The 19,549-nt window shown below is 37.0% G+C and overlaps 1 protein-coding gene across 1 annotated transcript in view; it reads left to right on the forward strand.

Moving 5' to 3' along the window:
* VPS13B (vacuolar protein sorting 13 homolog B) overlaps positions 1-19,549 on the forward strand; it is a 915,321-nt gene that overhangs the window by 484,051 nt on the left and 411,721 nt on the right. Inside the window, exon 25 of the mRNA XM_032760928.2 lies at positions 233-436. Coding sequence (XP_032616819.1) covers positions 233-436 — 204 coding nt within the window. The remainder of the gene's footprint in view (positions 1-232; positions 437-19,549) is intronic.

Genomic DNA, 19,549 nt, shown 5'->3' on the forward strand with positions numbered 1-19,549 from the left:
ACATTACTGTGGGTTTTAATTCACAGGAATGCTAGGTTGATTATTAAATATCACAGTGTGAGTATGAAGCAAATTTCAAGTGTAAGTTACAGTGATCGGTGATGCATTGGTAGAGTTTTGTTTTATAAATTTTATTTCTCTGGAATAGTTAATTTTCTCATATTATTATTTTAGTGGATTGAAACTGGAAGTTGAAAGACTTGTTTTCTCTTTTTTTTTCTTATGCTCTCAGGTCCAGCTCTTCTGTGAACTAACTGATACCATGAATAAGGTCTGGAATAAGATTCAGAAGAGAGGCAATCTCAACCTATCTTCAACCTCTCCAGAGACCTTGGCAGGGCCTATTCCTACTTCTCCAGTTAGAAGCAGTATAGGCACAGCTCCTCCAGATACCAGCACATGCAGCCCATCTGCTGACATTGGGACTACTACTGAGGTAAGTGTTTTTGAAAATCCTGTTACAAAATGAAGGTTAATATATAACACAGATTTCCAGATCATGGTTTAAAATGAAGTTAACCTCACTACTGTGAAAACTGATAGATTCTGAAGGTTCAAGAGGAGCTGTGGCAGCAGTGACTGTATATTCCTTTTAGCTACAAGAATTTCTTTTTTTATTCACTTTTAGCAGCTTTTGGGGTAGTTCAGGATAGTGCAGCCTCTGTGAAATGGTGAAAACTGAGACACAGTAAAGGTATGTTTCCTCAGAAGTGTGGAAATGTAGAAACTGAGTGAAAAAGAGACTCATGCTTCCCCTTTCCCTACCTCTGTTCCTCTACACCTTTTTGGAACCAGGTGACTATTATTATCTAGTCACCTGGTTTAGATTAGTGGTTTTCAACTCTATCAGACCCAATGCCCTCTCCTCTTCCTCCCAATTATAAAAGCTTTTCTTTTTATTTTTAACATCCTAACCTAGAATGCCAGTACCTCTTTTGTATAAGAAATATTTTATAATGCCTCCTTTACTATCCTGAAATGAAAATAAAAATATAACTAGAAATGAAAATGAAAAATAATATAACTTACATATACATATAATTTCAAAAATATATAATGTCTTAAATAAAAGGAAAGTAATTTAAGATACAGAATTATGTACTTCAATATATAAATGCCTGGGCATGACTACATTAGAAGACATAACAGAATAGTCACATGCAATTACTGTGAATATGATGGCTGCAAATAGACTTGTACAGGTCTATATTTAATACCACAAGTGGTATTGCTGTTGGTGACATGATTTTCTAAACTAGTGACAAACTCTTGGTAAAGTTTCAAACACAACATAGTTCAATCTTTCATTATAATAATTGAATTTTGGAACTTCTAGTGTATATTAAAATCATGGAAAAATGAAGAAAAAAGTGTTTAGATTTAAAACATTTTATAAACAGGATTTTTACCTATGTGAATATATATGAGACAGTCTTCATTTTTCAGGACTGCCCTATTCTACACAGGATCTCTTGAACCCCTGACTCCTAACCTTTAAATCCCAATAATGATACACAAACATAGAGTCAACAAAAAATACCGCCATTCATTTCCAAAACATTGCTTAGAGGACAGAAATTTCCCCAACGAGAACTACTGTTCTATAGTAGATGGAGGTAGAAGTTAACATTTTTTTGTTTCTGCATAAAGACACCATTTCCTCTGGAAATAAAGCTATTGGAAAAATACAGAATGGGATAAGAATCAAGTAAACGGGATGTTAATTTCTTTCATCTTACAAATCAGTAAAAGCAAACAAACTCAGTTAAAAGGGCAAATTTCAGCTGCTTTAAGGCATTTAACACTTTAGAGTACATCTGTTTAACCCCCTATACAGGCAACTTTTCTATCTTGCCCATTCCAAATCTTAAGAATCACAGTAGCCTAGGTGATAAGATTATTCTTTCTCTTTTTTCTTTTTTCTTCCCAAATGAGGAGGCGATAAGAAGTCTGGAAATGAGCCCGTATGAAGTTAATGGGACGTATCCTTTCTAGAGTAAAAGCAGTGAATTCTTTCTTGAAGAGTTCCAATATTATTAGCATACAAAATCTTTTAGAATTCCTGCAGTAAAAAAGCTGTTTAACTTTATTGAATAAGCAGTTTCCACACTTACTTAACCAAAAGCTCATCTTTCTCAATCTGCCTATTAACACTTTACAAAATATATTTTGTGAAATCCTTTGGTAGAGTAATCAAAGTTTAAGGTAATCAGTTGCTAGACAAAGATAATACAAGTGAAAATGATAAATACTGTTAAATCTTAGAGACATTTTAGTGGCTGAAAGGAGAGTGTTCCATTAAACAGTTGTTTTCTAAGTACTGTGTTTACAGAAATGTCTAGAGGAACATGACATCCATTTTGGAGTGCTCACTCAACTCTTTTGGAAATGTGTTTTTTTGAAAGAAACATTTAAAAGACATTTCAAGTCCAGGAAAGACAGGGCTCACATGAAATGGTGACAGCTTTTGGTCATACATCTAGAGACTACCGTTCATACAAGGTATAGTGTGAATCATACACTCTAGGATTGTACAGTGTACAAACAACACAAAAGGACATGGTGGCCCTGATGTGAAATGTAATAAAAATAAACATGCCCTACATTTATAGAGGAAGGATTAATAAATTCATTCTAAGAGGTCTGTGGCTATTTTGTAGAGAAAATAATATTTGAGATGGATATTTAAAAATGAGTAAGACATGAGTAACAATTTTGTTTTACTAGATGTATAATAATACATACTAGAAGAATAGTATCTTCATCAGCCAAAGTGAAGAAGTTAAGAAAGGGGAAAATTTTGCTAAATTGCTTAAAAAAAAGTAAATTCTGATTTTAATAATACCCTTATATGACTGAAATTCATTTCAAATTAGAAAGTTGAGGATTTTTTCTGATTGGGTTATAAAGACAAGTAATGAAAATGCTGGTAGTAGATTTGTTTGTTTTGTACTATCTACAGATTTAATCTGATCTGTATCAGATTTGAAAGATCTGAAAATGACAAAATTTTCAAAATGCACCCTCTTCTCTTATTTATATAGTGTGGTCAAGAAAAGAGGTGATTACTACTAGTCCAATATCAATTTGAAATCCACTTGGGAAGATTATTTGCTGAGAAGTACCTTAAAATAATTTAGCTGATTTGTTTTTCATAAAGGGCAGGAAGATTTTTATGAAGATGGTTATTCACTATTGAAGCTACTGAATGAAAACAATGACTATGTTTTCTTATGTCATCATTTACTGGCTAATTTTGAAAGAGGTAAATTTAAACCCAGATGCACACATAGTTAATCTACCTGTAAATATTTTTTGAGAGCAAGAATAGAAATTAAACATGAAATATTCGGTAGACAAACAGCTCCTTATAGGTTGCAAGGTAAAGTTAGATCAATGCCTTAAAATTGATCATCATATCATAACCATCTGGGTGACAGAGTGAGTCTGTGTCCTGTCTCAAAAAAAAAAGAGAGCGATAATGCTTGTAAAATACTTAGTTTAGTGAGTACTCCAAAAGGGAAAGCTAATGCAAGTCTCCTTCATAAAATTTTTGCATTAGGCCTTGAGTATAGGCAAATTTCTATATACACAGGGTACCATTTAAACATTTTCAATTTAGTGAGTCTTCATTTTATGTTCCCAGCTCTTGTAAGTCAGGAACAACACTAGGATTTACTCACAACAGATCAGGCAAGTTGTCAGTCAGTGATATGCTTCATGTAACTTGTTAACAGATTTTTGAAACCCTACTAGGGTTAACTAATTATGTCATTTCAATTTAACTTTTAATTTTCTCCTTAGCCCTGGGCAGAAGATTCTGCCACACTAATCAAATGCTGTACCATTGTAGCCCTATGCTGTTATTTGTTATATCATTTTGTTATAACAAGGGAGGAAGGAGCTATAATTATAAAATTATTTCAGTGTAACAATGTTATTTAAATTCATTAACACCTTATTAATAAGGCAATAAAAATATTAAGAACATATTTATGAAAGATGAATTATAACTCAGAGCTTGCTAACGAGTGCACTGAAATACCATGAGATGTGTCACAGCTATGCTGAGACATGGATTACCTTGGCCTTTAGAGTCTTTGGGTGGGTCTAGGGTGAATGAAGCTTTCAATGCTGTGGAAATTTTTCTGCTTACCACAGATACAAATAACATTTCCTACATATGCAATGATATGAAAAAGGTTGGGAAGTACTACTATAACTATCCGCAACACATATATTCTATATTTAAATCTGTATACAGATGTGTTGTTGACATGATAGTGCGGCTAATAGAAAATATTCTTATAATCAAAAGATTATCAGGACAATGATTACTAGGAGGAGAGAAGGACTTCTAGAGCTTTCCAGGAATGCTATGTTCAAAGAAGCATAAAGGCTTTTGAATAGATGAAAACAAACAAAAAAGTATTTATATAGTCTCCCCTTCATATTGTTCATTCTTTTATTTCTTAACATTTTAAAATAATTGGTTTATAGTCCTTTTAGATTTTCTTAACTCCATTTATTGGAGATGCTAAATTTTTGTTATGTCTGTTGACTCTCCCTTTTTCTGGTTCATTTTCTCATGTGGTTTGTAATGTCTTATTGTGAACTCATCTTCAACAGTTTAACTTTTCTGTGTGATTCCTATGAGCCCTCTGTTGTAGAATTGTCCCTACAGAGCATTTTGACATTCACTTTTGCCAGGGTGCTAGAGATTTCAGGGAACCTTGGGCAGTTTTTAGGTTTCTTTATCAACAAGAGTTTGTCTTATCATGTAAGTAGTATGCATGACACCCCACACAAGCAAATAATAGCATTTAGTTTTTCATGTTTGTTTTATTTTGTTTTTGTTTTTTTGTTTTTTTGTTTTGAGATGGAGTTTCACTCTTGTTGTCCAGGCTGGAGTGCAGTGGCGCGATCTCGGCTCAGTGCAACTTCTGCCTTCCAATTTCAAGCGATTCTCCTGCCTCAGCCTCCTGAGTAGCTGGGATTACAGGCGCCTGCCACCACGCCTGGCTGATTTTTGTATTTTTACTAGAGATGGGGTTTCACCATGTTGGCCAGGCTGGTCTCGAACTCCTGACCTCAGGTGTTCTGCCTCCCAAAGTGCTGGGATTACAGGCGTGAGCCATCCTGCCCAGCTGTGAATGACTTTATCATGCCGCCACTTTCACTTCTTCTCTGTCCTAGGAATCTGAAAAACATCCATGGCATTTCTTAGCCTGCTGAAGCCTGGTGTCTAGTGTATCTTTTGCTTAAAAAGCAGCTTGTTTGCCTCCAGACTTTATGCAAAGAACTCCCCAGTTCAGACTCTAGACTATATCTGCAGTCCCTGAATGAGTGTTAAAACACCATTGCTCAACCCCTCGACCCTTATCTGAGTTTGATACTTCTACATACTCCCAAGGACTGTTTCCACTTGTTACCCTGACTTTGTGTTTCCTCTTCGTTTCTGACACCATAGTATTTGTCTTTATTTCAAGTTTTGCTATCGTATTAGAAAAAGATGGTAGTCTGAAATTGGACAGTTTAAGACAATTTAGTAAAAGGACAAAGATGTTAACTGGGAAGGGAAATCTCAGTTAACAGGAGATGATTGAGTACCCTGGAGCAGTTGTTGACACCAGTAGGCTTAAAGGGCAGGAGAGAGAGTTTATCAGAACAGGGAATAAATACCCAGACTTCATTCTCCACTTCCTCTGTTTCCTGCCACTGTTTCTCATTGACTGAAACCAAGAAAAAAAAAAAAACAGAGGACCCGGAAATCCATTCATATTGTTCATATAGATTAACTTCTCAAGCACAGAGGGTAGTGAAGGGTAGAGAGTAGATCTAGAGGGCCAAAGAAAAGATATGTAGCACTTTTCGGTATTAAATTCACCTGGCATTTTATCCAGAATATCTGTGCTGTGGTAGTATAAATGGTAAATGTTCATTTCAGCTTAGTCTCCATATTGCTGGTATTAAAATTTCTTACTAAGAACTAGTCTTTTTAATCTCACTCTCCTTGTACATATTAACTTCTCAATCCTATCAATTAACTTCTTTGGTGATTTTTTTAAATTGTGGTAAAAAATATACATGGTAAAATTTACTATTTTAACCATTTTAAAATGTACAATTTAGTGGCATTAGGCACACTCACAGTGTGTAGCATAACCACTATCTATTTCTAGAACTTTTTCATCGTCCCAGACAGAATCTCTATCCCCATCTAACAACTCTGTCTTCTCCTCTCCCTCCATCCCTGGTAACCTCTATTCTACTTTCTGTCTCTATTGATTTGCCTATTCTAGGTACTTCATGTAAGAAGAATCGTATGGTATTTGTCCTTTTGTGTCTGGCTTATTCCACTTTGTGTAATATATTTAAGGCTTATTCCTTTCTTTGTATGTATCAGAATTCCACTCCTTTTTATGGCTGAGTAATATTTCATTGTATGTGTATAACACATTTAATTTATCTGTTTCTTTGTTGCTGGACATCTGGGTTATTTCTACCTTTTTGTCTGTTGTGGATAATGCTGCTTTGAACATTGGTGCACAAGGGTTGATGAATTTTTAATGTAATAGTTTTGCCTTGAAGAAATTGTATGCATGTTATATGACTTGCACCTGAAACACCATTTTAAAACTCATGTAGTACCAGAAATAGTATTTAATTTTTTTAACTGTTGAATATGTTGATAATTGATGTATTTGGTTTAAAATGTAGAGGGAGGGGAAAGAAAGTAAATCGAAATGTTTTTAAAGATACTTTATTCGGTACTGATTTTCTGATTTAGAAGAGCACATTTCTGTCATCTTAATATCATTTGCTTAGTACTAGCCTGAATGGTCTAGAATTATAGTAGCACTTAATATTATCCCTTACTGTGTTCAAGCATATTTCAAAATTTTGGCAGAAAATATGGGTCCCAAAGGGGAAAAAAGGGAAAATTCGAGTAGTATGTTTAGTTTCTATAGTAACCCTTCAAACAAAAAAAGAATGTTAGTAATTGATTTTCTCTAAGGTGTTTTTTTTTTTTTTTTTCCTCCTGGGGAAAACTAGCTAAACTGTCTGCTACTTTCCTACTCTTTGTTGTTATGAACTCTCTCTTTTCTCCTTTTCTCAGTCTTAACAATTGGCTTCCTCTGACTTTGGTGTAATAGTTTTGTGGAACTTGAAAAGTGAGCAAAGATCTTTGTCTTAATTCTGTCAACTTACAGTTGTATTTTCGAAAAAGATTGTCAGACAGATCCTTTAGATCAGCATTTTTATTTTATATACTAGAAAATTGAAACCCAGAGAATTAAAATTTGTGTTACTATGTAGGGTCTGGGCTGACTGATATTAGCTTGATTCTAAGTTAGTGGAACCTCTGGAAGAGACTTTGTAAATTTGTTTAAGTTCTTTGTAGATTCTGAATATAAGCCCTTTGTCAGATTGGTAGATTGCAAAAATTTTCTCCCATTCTATAGGTTACCTGTTCACTCTGATGAGAGTTTCTTTTGCTGTGCAGAAGATCTTTAGTTTAATTAGATCCCACTTGTCTATTTTGGCTTTTGTTGCCATTGCTTTTGGTGTTTTAGTCATGAAGTCTTTGCCCATTCCTATGTCCTGAATGGTATTGCCTAGGTTTTCCTCTAGGATTTTTATGGTTTTAGGTCTTAAATTTAAGTCTTTAATCCATCTTGAGTTACTTTCTGTATAAGGTTTAAGGAAGGGATCAAGTTTCAGCTTTCTACATATGGCTAGCCACTTTTCCCAGCACTATTTATTAAATAGGGAGTCCTTTCCCCATTGCTTGTTTTTGTCAGGTTTGTCAAAGATCAGATGGTTGTAGATGTGAGGTGTTATTTCTAAGGCCTCTGTGCTGTTGCATTGATCTATGTCTCTGTTTTGGCACCAGTGCCATGCTGTTTTGTTTACTGTAGCCTTGTAGCATAGTTTGAAGTCAGGTAGCGTGATGCCATCTCCTTTGGTTTTTTTTTTTTTTATTTTTTTTTCTGCTTAGGATTGACTTGGCAATGCGGGCTCTTTTTTGGTTCCATATGAACTTTAAAGTAGTTTTTTCCAATTCTGTGAAGAAAGTCATTGGTAGCTTGATGGGAATGGCATTGAGTCTACAAATTACCTTGGGCAGTATGGCCATTTTCACAATATTGATTCTTCCTACCCATGAATATGGAACGTTTTTCCATTTGTTTGTGTCCTCTTTTACTTCGTTGAGCAGTGGTTTGTAGTTCTCCTTGAAGAGGTCCTTCAGATCCCTTGTAAGTTGGATTCTTAGGTATTTTATTCTCTTTGAAGCAATTGTGAATGGGAGTTCACTCATGATTTGGCTCTCTGTCTGTTATTGGTGGATAAGAATGCTTGTGATTTTTGCACATTGATTTTGTATCCTGAGACTTTGCTGAAGTTGCTTATCAGCTTAAGGAGATTTTGGGCTGAGACGATGGGGTTTTCTAGATATACAATCATGTCATCTGCAAACAGGGACAATTTGACTTCCTCTTTTCCTACTTGAATACCCTTTATTTCTTTCTCCTGCCTGATTGCCCTGGTCAGAACTTCCAACACTATATTGATTAGGAGTGGTGAGAGAGGGCATCCCTGTCTTGTGCCAGTTTTCAAAGGGAATGCTTCCAGTTTTTGCCTATTCAGTATGATATTGGCTGTGGGTTTGTCATAAATAGCTCTTATTTTAAGATAGCTTCCATCAATATGTAATTTATTGATAGTTTTTAGCGTGAAGGGCTGTTGAATTTTGTGGAAGGCCTTTTCTGCATCTTTTGAAATACTCATGTGGTGTTTGTCATTGGTTCTGTTTATGTGATGGAGTATGTTTATTGATTTGCATATGTTGAACCAGCCTTGCATCCCAGGGGTGAACCCAAGTTGATCGTGATGGATAAGCTTTTTGATGTGCTGCTAGATTCGGTTTGCCAGTATTTTATTGAGTATTTTTGCATCGATGTTCATCAGGGATATTGGTCTAAAATTCTCTTTTTTTGTTGTGTCTCTGCCAGGCTTTGGTATCAGGATGTTGCTGGCCTCATAAAATGAGTTAGGGAGGATTCCCTCTTTTTCTATTGATTGGAATAGTTTCGGAAGGAATGGTACCAGCTCCTCTTTGTACCTCTGGTAGAATTCGGCTGTGAATCCATCTGGTCCTGGACTTTTTTTGGTTGGTAGGCTATTAATTATTGCCTCAATTTCAGAGCCTGTTATTGGTCTATTCAGAGATTCAACTTCTTCCTGGTTTAGTCTTGGGAGGGTGTATATGTCCAGGAATTTATCCATTCCTTCTAGATTTTCTAGTTTATTTGCATAGAGGTGTTTATAGTATTCTTTGATGGTAGTTTGTATTTCTGTGGGATCGGTGGTGATATCCCTTTTATTATTTTTTATTGTGTCTGTCTGATTTTCTCTCTTTTCTTCTTTATTAGTCTGGCTAGTGGTCTGTCTACTTTGTTGATCTTTTCAAAAAACCAGCTCCTGGATTCGCTGATTTTTTTGAAGGGTTTTTCGTGTCTCTATTTCCTTCAGTTCTGCTCTGATTTTAGTTATTTCTTGTCTTCTGCTAGATTTTGAATTTGTTTGCTGTTGCTTCTCTAGTTCTTTTCATTTTGATTTTAGGGTGTCGATTTTAGATCTTTCCTGCTTTCTCTTGTGGCCATTTAGTGCTGTAAATTTCCCTCTACACACTGCTTTAAATGTTTCCCAGAGATTCTGGTACTTTGTGTTTTCGTTCTTACTGGTTTCAAAGAACATCTTTATTTCTGCCTTCATTTCGTTATTTACCCAGTAGTCATTCAGGAGCAGGTTGTTCAGTTTCCATGTAGTTGTGTGGTTTTGAGCCAAGATATCTGCTGTTAGTCTGATGGGCTTCCCTTTGTAGGTAACCTGATCTTTCTGTCTGGCTGCCCTTAACATTTTCTCCTTCATTTCAACCTTGGTGAATCCGACAATTACGTGTCTTGGGGTTGTTCTTCTCAAGGAGTATCTTTGTGGTATTCTCTCTATTTCCTGGATTTGAATATTGGCCTGCTTTGCTGGGTTGGGGAAATTCTCCTGGATAATATCCTGAAGAGTATTTTCTAACTTGGTTCCATTTTCCCCGTCACTTTCAGGTACACCAATCAAACGTAGATTTGATCTTTTCACATAGTCCTATATTTCTTGGAGGCTTTGTTCCTTTCTTTTCACTCTTTTTTCTCTTATCTTGTCTTCTCACTTTATTTCATTGATTTGATCTTCAATCACTGATATCCTTTCTTCGACTTGATTGAAACGACTATTGAAGCTTGTGCATGCGTCACGTAGTTCTCATGCTGTGGTTTTCAGCTCCATCAGGTCATTTAAGGTCTTGTCTATACTGTTTATTCTAGTTAGCCATTCATCTAACCTTTTTTCAAGGTTTTTAGCTTCCTTGCGATGGATTTGAACATGCTCCTTTTGCTCAGAGAAGTTTGTTATTACCGACCTTCTGAAGCCTACTTCTGTCAATTCGTCAAAGTCATTCTCCATCCAGTTTTGTTCCATTGCGGTGAGGACCTGCCATTCTTGGAGGAGAAGAGGTGCTCAGGTTTTTGGAATTTTCAGCTTTTCTGCTCTGGTTTCTCCCCTCTTTGTGGTTTTATCTACCTTTGTTCTTTGATGTTGGTGACCTACAGATGGGGTTTTGGTGTGGATGTCCTTCTTGTTGATGTTGATGCTATTCCATTCTGTTTGTTAGTTTTCCTTCTAACAGTCAGGCTCCTCAGCTGCAGGTCTGTTGGAGTTTACAGGAGTTCTACTCCAGACCCTGTTTGCCTGGGTATCAACTGCAAATATTGCAGAACAGCAAATATTGCTGCCTGATTCTTCCTCTGGAAGCTTCATCCCAGAGGGGCATCTGCCTGTATGAGGTGTCTGTCAGCCCCTACTGGGAGGTGTCTCTTGGTCAGGCTACACGGGCATCAGGGACCCACTTGAAGAGGCAGTCTTTCTGTTCGCAGAGCTTGGATGACATGCTGAGAGAACCACCGCTCTCTTTAGAGCTGTCAGACAGGGATGTTTAAGCCTGCAGAAGTTGTCTGCTGTCTTTTGTTCAGTATACCCTGCCCACAGAGGTGGAGTCTAGAGAGGCAGTAGGCCTAGCTGAGTTGTGGTGGGCTCTGCCCAGTTCAAGCTTCCCTGTCACTTTGTTTACTTACTGAAGCTTCAGCAATGGTGGACACCCCTCTCCCTGCCAGGCTCCTGCCTCGCAGGTTGATGTGAGACTGCTGCGCTAGCAGTGAGCAAGGCTCCCTGGGAGTGGGACCTGTAGAGCCAGGCACGGGGTGGAATCCCCTTGTCTGCTGGTTGCTAAGACTGTGGGAGAAGCGCACTATTTGGTCAAGAGTGTACCGGTCCTCCAGGTACAGTCTGTCATGGCTTCCTTTGGCAGGAAAGGGAAATCCCCCGACCCCTTGCACTTACCAGGTGAGGAGACATCCCAGCATGCTTTGGCTCACCCTCCATGGGCTGTACCCACTCTCCAACCAGTCCCAGTGAGAAGAACCAGGTACCTCAGTTGGAAATAACAGAAATCACCCATCTTCTGCGTCAATCTCACTGGGAGCTGTAGGCTAGAGCTGTTCCTATTCGGTCATCTTGGAAGTGACTTTGAAATTATTATATACGTAATTTATCTCCTTTATTCTCTTAATGTGACTAATTATATCAATTGATCTTCACATGTGCAACTGACCATGCATTTCTAGAAAAATCCCAATTTGGTTGTGATAGATATTGCTAGATTGAGCTTGCTAATTGTTTAGGATTTTGGTATCTATAGTCATGAGTGATACTGACCATTTTTACCATTTTAAGTATATAATTCTGTTGAATTCTATATTTTTTTTCTTATAATAGCCTTGTCATCTTTTGGTATTAGATTAGAAGATTTTACTATCTTTATAAATGAGTTAGCAAGTGTTCCCTCTTGTCCTACTCTCTAGAAAACTGTTTTCATTTGAAATTTCTCCTAATCACTATATTTTCCATGTTAAAAAAGTAATCTTAATTGAAAAGGTACTTGGCTATAACACATATCTGATCTAAATTTGAAAGTCTTAGTTTAGATGTCATTTAGAAAATTATTTGAAGAGAGAGAGAATGGGTTGGGCATGGTGGCTCACACCTGTCGTCTGAGCACTTTGGGAGGCCGAAGCAGGCAAATCAGCTGAGATCAGGAGTTCAAGATCAGCCTGGCCAACATGGCAAAACCCCATCTCTACTCCAAATACAAAACTTAGCTGGGTGTGGTGGCATGTGCCTGAAATCCCTATTCGGGAGGCTGCAACAGGAGAATCACTTGAACCTGGGAGGCGGAGGTTGCAGTGAGCTGAGATCGTGCCACTGTACTCCAGCCTGGGCGACAGAGCAAGGCTCTATCTGAAAAAAAAAAAAAAAGAAAAGAAAAAGAAAGAAAGAGAATGAAATGGTAAGGACCATATGGACAAAGGACCCTAATTTAATAATGTTAGAGACAACATACAGAAGCATCTTCATCCTTTTTCCATCTCCAACACTGATATAGCTTTGTTCCTAGAAATTAAACTTTATACGGCCGGGCGCGGTGGCTCACGCTTGTAATCCCAGCACTTTGGGAGGCCGAGGCGGGCAGATCACGAGGTCAGGAGATCGAGACCACGGTGAAACCCCGTCTCTATTAAAAATACAAAAAATTAGCCGGGCGTGGTGGCGGGCGCCTGTAGTCCCAGCTACTCGGAGAGGCTGAGGCAGGAGAATGGCGTGAACCCGGGAGGCGGAGGTTGCAGTGAGCCGAGATCGCGCCACTGCACTCCAGCCTGGGCGACAGAGCAAGACTCCGTCTCAAAAAAAAAAAAAAAAAAAAAAAAAAAAAGAAATTAAACTTTATACTATGTATTGATAAAATAATACTTAATGATAAGATAAATATTTCCATCCCACTCCAGTGGCCCAATTTATGTCAAGTAAAACTAATGAACGTATAGTAATGTGTTTTTGTTAGTGTATACTCATGATTTTATATTACTGTAACTTTTTTGGCTTAATTTTTTTGTTGTGGTACAATATACACAACATAAAATATACTGTTTTTACCATTTTATGTATACAATTCTGTGATGTTAAGTACATTCACATTGTTGTACAACCTTCACAACAGTCTCCAGTATTTTTTCATCTTCCCCAACTGAAATTCTGTATCCGTTAAAAAATAACTCACCATCTTAATATTAAATCTTCCAGTGTATGAACACTGGATGTCTTTCCATTTATTTGTGTCATCTTAATTTCTTTTAAAGATATTTCGTAGTTTTCATTATGTCTTTTACTTCCTCAGTTATGTTTATTCTTAAGCATTTTATTATTTTAGATGCAATTGTAAATGGAATTATTCTGTTAATTTTCTTTCTTTATTGTTTGCTTTTAATGCATAGAAACACAACTGATTTGCGTATGTTGGTGTTGTATCCCACAACTTTGTGGAATTCATCGATTAGTTCTAAAAGTTTTCTTGGAATCTTTAGCTTTATACTTATATGATCATGTCATGTGCTAAACGACATAATTTTACTTTTTCCTTTCCAATTTGGTTGCCTTTTATTTCATTTTGTCTCCTAATTTCTCTGGTGAGGACTTTAGTAGTTTTTTAATAAATATTCCAATTTATTTTGAAAATATTAGACAATATTTTAAAGTTTACCATAATTATCTCTTTCTATAATTTTCTTCTCAAGGGAAACCTCTAATATTCTTTTGGCTGTAATTAAACTCTGTACAGATGGCCAAAGACATATTGACAAACTGGCCCTTTATGGCTTTTACTTTTTCCATGTTAGCTATACTTTTTATACTGTTTTTTTTTCTGTCTTAAATATTTGTTAAGTCAAACACTATAGATTACAAGTAAAATGATTCAGACTGGGAGACTTCTACTGACTCAGAAGTAAAGATGTCAAATAGTGATTATATTGTTTCAGTGCTATACTGGATGTGAAATATAAACTTTCCATCACCATTCATCACTTATTATCTTTATGAAAGGATAACCCCAATTTATTTTAAGTGTGGTTCAAAGTGGGTTCTAAATGTACTCTTCTTCATAATATCGATGTTGAATAATTTTGGAATACTAACTCACATTATGATTAATTTAAATCACATTTATTGTGGTACATGGCATAGAGATGCATATGTTCATTAAGTCACTACACATATTTTTATGTAAATATGTAAAACTATATATACAATATGAGTTTGTATTTTCAGTTTGTTTTTTGCCCTTAATCATTTTAAACATAATTATTTTCTTTTGTTTTTTTATCAGATCTGGTATTTGAACTTCTTTAGAGTTGAATCTGACCACTTGTTGTTTTCTTAAATCTTGCCCATGCTAGATTGTTTTCTTTGGCACTGTGTAATTTAGTGTTGGGTGTTGCTCATCAGTGGAACTTCTTCTGTGAAGCCCTTACATAGTGGTTGAGGGCCTGTCCCCCGACAAAGACATTTTATGTGTTTGCTTCTCTAAGGGACTTAGCAGCTGCCACTAGCCTGGGACCCCTATACTGTTAATCTTACAGCTAGAAGTTTTTTGAAACATTTAGGCAGTATGAAATCAAGCCCTTAAACCTACATGCACTTTAGAGTTGTTTTTAAAAATTATCTGGGGTAACTTTGTTGCCCTACTTAGGTTGAGATAGATATTGCTTTTTTATTGGATTTATTCTGTTGTTTTTTGAATTTCTTAAATTTTATTCTTAGCTTATTAATATTCAGTATTTTCTTTAAAACCTAAGTTATTAAGACATAGTCCTTTATCATTTGAGGAATTTATAATGTTAGTGATGTGGCATGGATGTGCGTATAAACATAATTCCAAAGTGGGCTGGGAAATTTAGCCCGTAGTTGGATTACCGTTACTCACAGACAACTTTGTATTATAGAAGGGAGAGCAAAATTTGGGAATACAGCCACCTGTTTCTGCCACACTCACTGTTGCATTGGTTTTAAAGATAAATAAAACTTTATATTTTATGAAGAATATACTGCATTGTATTTCAGCTAGATGAAGTTGTCAAATTTTTGTTCAGGTCGGTGGTCTAGAAAGTGGAACATTATATAATTATACTCATTAAAATTTTTATGCTATTTTGCTTATAGGACAGTACAACAATAAAAACTGCCATTAAAAGCACTAACATTAGGCTGGGTGCGGTGGCTCACGCCTGTAATCCCAGCACTTTGGGAGGCCGAGGCGGGTGGATCATGAGGTCAGGAGATCGAGACCATCCTGGCTAACATGGTGAAACCCTGTTTCTACTAAAAATATAAAAACTTAACCAGGCGTGGTGGTGGGCACCTGTAGTCCCAGCTACTCAGGAGGCTGAGGCAGGAGAATGGCATGAACCCAGGAGGTGGAGCTTGCAGTGAGCCAAGATCTCGCCACTGCACTCCACCCTGAGAGACAGAGCGAGACTCCATCTCAGAAAAAAAAAAAAAAAGGCACTAACATTTTGATGATTCCTCTTCATGACAAGTAAACAAAGCAAACACATACATACGTACACAACTACACACACTCACATCCTTCCCTTACAGGATACTTTCATAACCTGTGTGTCTTTGGGAAACTGTTATAACAACATAAAATCATATTTTGGATCTCTGGGTTTTCAGTAGTTTCAATAAATGTGATTTTAAAGGATTATATTTTGTTGACAAAATTAAATTCCTCTGAGTTGTGATTTTAAGCAAATTATTTAGTGTTTTTTTCATTTTAACTTTTTCTGTGTATATAAAATGTTTTTGGTAATGTCTTCCTTAATCACAGCAGTAGTACAGGAAGTAATTTCAAAGCTGTGGAATAATCTAAAATGCTGAGTGAATACTAGAATATTTATTTACAACTCTACCTAAAGTAAAAATTGATATATTAACTACTCAATGTTTGGAAGCTTAGGGTCATGGCAAAATTTGACAAGCATTGTTTATTCATTCAAGAATTAAAATTGCTTTATTATCAGCGTAGTTAAAAAAATTAAGCATGAAGTGGTTCTTTTTTTAATGTCCAGTAGCTGTTGAACATACATTGATAATTGAAAACTGAATATTGGACTGAGAGGTTGTTTCGCATCAACTTCGGGGTTGTTGACAGAGTTTGCTATAGTAGCAAAACTCTTGTCAGTTTTTCAGTTATTCAAGTGCAGTTAACCTATGCAGTAATCTACCTCAAATTATTATTCAAACAACCGTTTAGATAGTATATTTAGTTTGAATTTACTCAATTGCTATTTTTAAAATTTCTCGTAATTGTTTTAAAACTCCTGAAAATACTTATGTCATTTCATATTTTTCTTTAAATGGTTTTATCCTTAACATTTAGAGAGAAACTTTTATTCAGAATGTAGAAATTATAACATTTAGACTATCATCTTATTTGAATTTCTATGGAAAAAATAAAGATATCAAAACAGGTTAGAAAAATGAAGGTTATTGCTTAGCCATCACATACCATTCAACACAATCTTTGTGTATAAAGCCTTTCCTATTTCAAAATATTCATCTAAAAATGTCTTTAAATTATTGGCTACTTGATTTTTAAAAACTCAGTTTTATCATGTAAATATAAGCTAATAATCTGAGGTTACCTTACATTTCTTGTGTTACTTATATTAATTATGTATATGGGGAACACTTTGAAATTGCAGGTTTGATTTTTTTAAATCACAATTTGCATTCAAAAACAATGATTAAAATTTTTAAACATTTTACTATTAAAACATTGTTTTTCTTGCTTAGTTGGGTCAAAACTATTGAATATAGAGAACTTATTGTAAATGAATCTAGTTTAAGAAAACACATTCTAGGGAGGGAGCCAAGATGGCCGAATAGGAACAGTTCCAGTCTACAGCTCCCAGTGCGAGCGACACAGAAGATGGGTGATTTCTGCATTTCCATCTGAGGTACCGGGTTCATCTCACTAGGGAGTGCCAGACAGTGGGCGCAGGACAGTGGGTGCAGCGCACCGTGCGCAAGCCGAAGCAGAGTGAGGCATTGCCTCACTCGGGAAGCGCAAGGGGTCAGGGAGTTCCCTTTCCTAGTCAAAGAAAGGGGTGACAGACGGCACCTGGAAAATTGGGTCACTCCCACCTTAATGCTGCACTTTTCCAAAAGGCTTAAAAAACGGCACACCAGGAGATTATATCCTGCACCTGGCTCGGAGGGTCCTACGCCCATGGAGTCTCACTGATTGCTAGCACAGCAGTCTGAGATCAAACTGCAAGGCAGCAGCGAGGCTGGCGGAGGGGTGCCCGCCATTGCCCAGGCTTGCTTAGGTAAACAAAGCAGCCAGGAAGCTCGAACTGGGTGGAGCCCACCACAGCTCAAGGAGGCCTGCCTGCCTCTGTAGGTTCCACCTCTGGGGGCAGGGCACAGACAAACAAAAATACAGCAGGAACCTCTGCAGACTTAAATGTCCCTGTCTGACAGCTTTGAAGAGAGTAGTGGTTCTCCCAGCACGCAGCTGGAGATCTGAGAAAGGGCAGACTGCCTCCTCAAGTGGGTCCCTGACCCCTGACCCCGGAACAGCCTAACTGGGAGGCATCCCCAAGTAGGGGAAGACTGACACACGGCCGGGTACTCCTCTGAGACAAAACTTCCAGAGGAACGATCAGGCAGCAGCATTTGTGGCTCACGAAAATCTGCTGTTCTGCAGCCTCCACTGCTGATACCCAGGCAAACAGGGTCTGGAGTGGACCTCTAGCAAACTCCAACAGACCTGCAGCTGAGGGACCTGTCTGTTAGAAGGAAAACTAACAAACAGAAAGGACATCCACACCAAAAACTCATCTGTACATCACTATCATCAAAGACCAAAAGTAGATAAAACCACAAAGATGGGGAAAAAATAGAGCAGAAAAACTGGAAATTCTAAAAAGCAGAGCGCCTCTCCTCCTCCAAAGGAACGCAGTTCCTCACTAGCAATGGAACAAAGCTGGACGGAGAATGACTTTGACGAGTTGACAGAAGAAGGTTTCAGACAATAAGCATTCTTAAAGAAAAGAATTTTCAACTAAGAATTTCATATCCAGCCAACCTAAGCTTCTTAAGTGAAGGACAACTAAAATCTTTTACAGACAAGCAAATGCTGAGAGATTTTGTCACCACAAGGCCTGCCTGACAAGAGCTCCTGAAGGAAGCACTAAACATGGAAAGGAACAACTGGTACCAGCCACCATGAAAACATGCCAAATAGTAAAGACCATCGATGCTATGAAGAAACTGCATCAATTAACAGGCAAAATAACCAGCGAACATTGTAATGACAGGATCAGATTCACACATAACAATATTAACTTTAAATGTAATTGGACTAAATGCTTCAGTTAAAAGACACAGACTGGCAAATTCTGTAAAGAGTCAAGACCCATCAGTGTGCTGTATTCAGGAAACCCATCTCACGTGCAGAGACACAGATAGGCTCAAAATAAAAGGAAGGAGGAAGATCTACCAAGCAAATGGAAAACAAAAAAAGGCAGGGGTTGCAATGCCAGTCTCTCGTAAAACAGACTTTAAACCAACAAAGATCAAAAGAGACAAAGAAGGCCATTACATAATGGTAAAGGGATCAATTCAACAAGAAGAGCTAAGTATCCTAAATATATATGCACCCAATACAGGAGCACTCAGATTCATAAAGCAAGTCCTGAGTGACCTACAAAGAGACTTAGACTCCCACACAATAATAATGAGAGACTTTAACACCCCACTGTCAATATTAGACAGATCAACGAGACAGAATGTTAACAAGGATACCCAGGAATTGAACTCAGCTCTGCACCAAGCAGACCTAATGGACATCTACAGAACTCTCCACCCCAAATCAACAGAATATACATTTTTTTCAGCACCACACCACACCTATTCCAAAATTGACCACATAGTTGGAAGTAAAGCTCTCCTCAGCAAATGTAAAAGAACAGAAATTATAACGAACTCTCTCTCAGACCACAGTGCAATCAAACGAGAACTCAGGATTAAGAAACTCACTCAAAACCACTCAACTACATGGAAACTGAACAACCTGCTCCTGAATGACTACTGGGTACGTAACGAAATGAAGGCAGAAATAAAGATGTTCTTTGAAACCAACGAGAACAAAGACACAACATACCAGAATCTCTGGGACACATTCAAAGCTGTGTGTAGAGGGAAATCTATAGCACTAAATGCCCACAAGAGAAAGCAGGAAAGATCCAAAATTGACACCCTAACATCACAATTAAAAGAACTAGAAAAGCAAGAGCAAACACATTCAAAAGCTAGCAGAAGGCAAGAAATAACTAAAATCAGAGCAGAACTGAAGTAAATAGAGACACAAAAAACCCTTCAAAAAATTAATGAATCCAGGAGCTGGTTTTTTGAAAAGATCAACAAAATTGATAGACCACTAGCCAGACTAATAAAGAAGAAAAGAGAGAAGAATCAAATAGACACAATAAAAAATGATAAAGGGGATATCACCACCGATCCCACAGAAATACAAACT

Source organism: Hylobates moloch, unplaced genomic scaffold (genome assembly GCF_009828535.3).
Source record: "Hylobates moloch isolate HMO894 unplaced genomic scaffold, HMol_V3 SCAFFOLD_9, whole genome shotgun sequence".
Lineage (NCBI taxonomy): Eukaryota > Metazoa > Chordata > Mammalia > Primates > Hylobatidae > Hylobates > Hylobates moloch.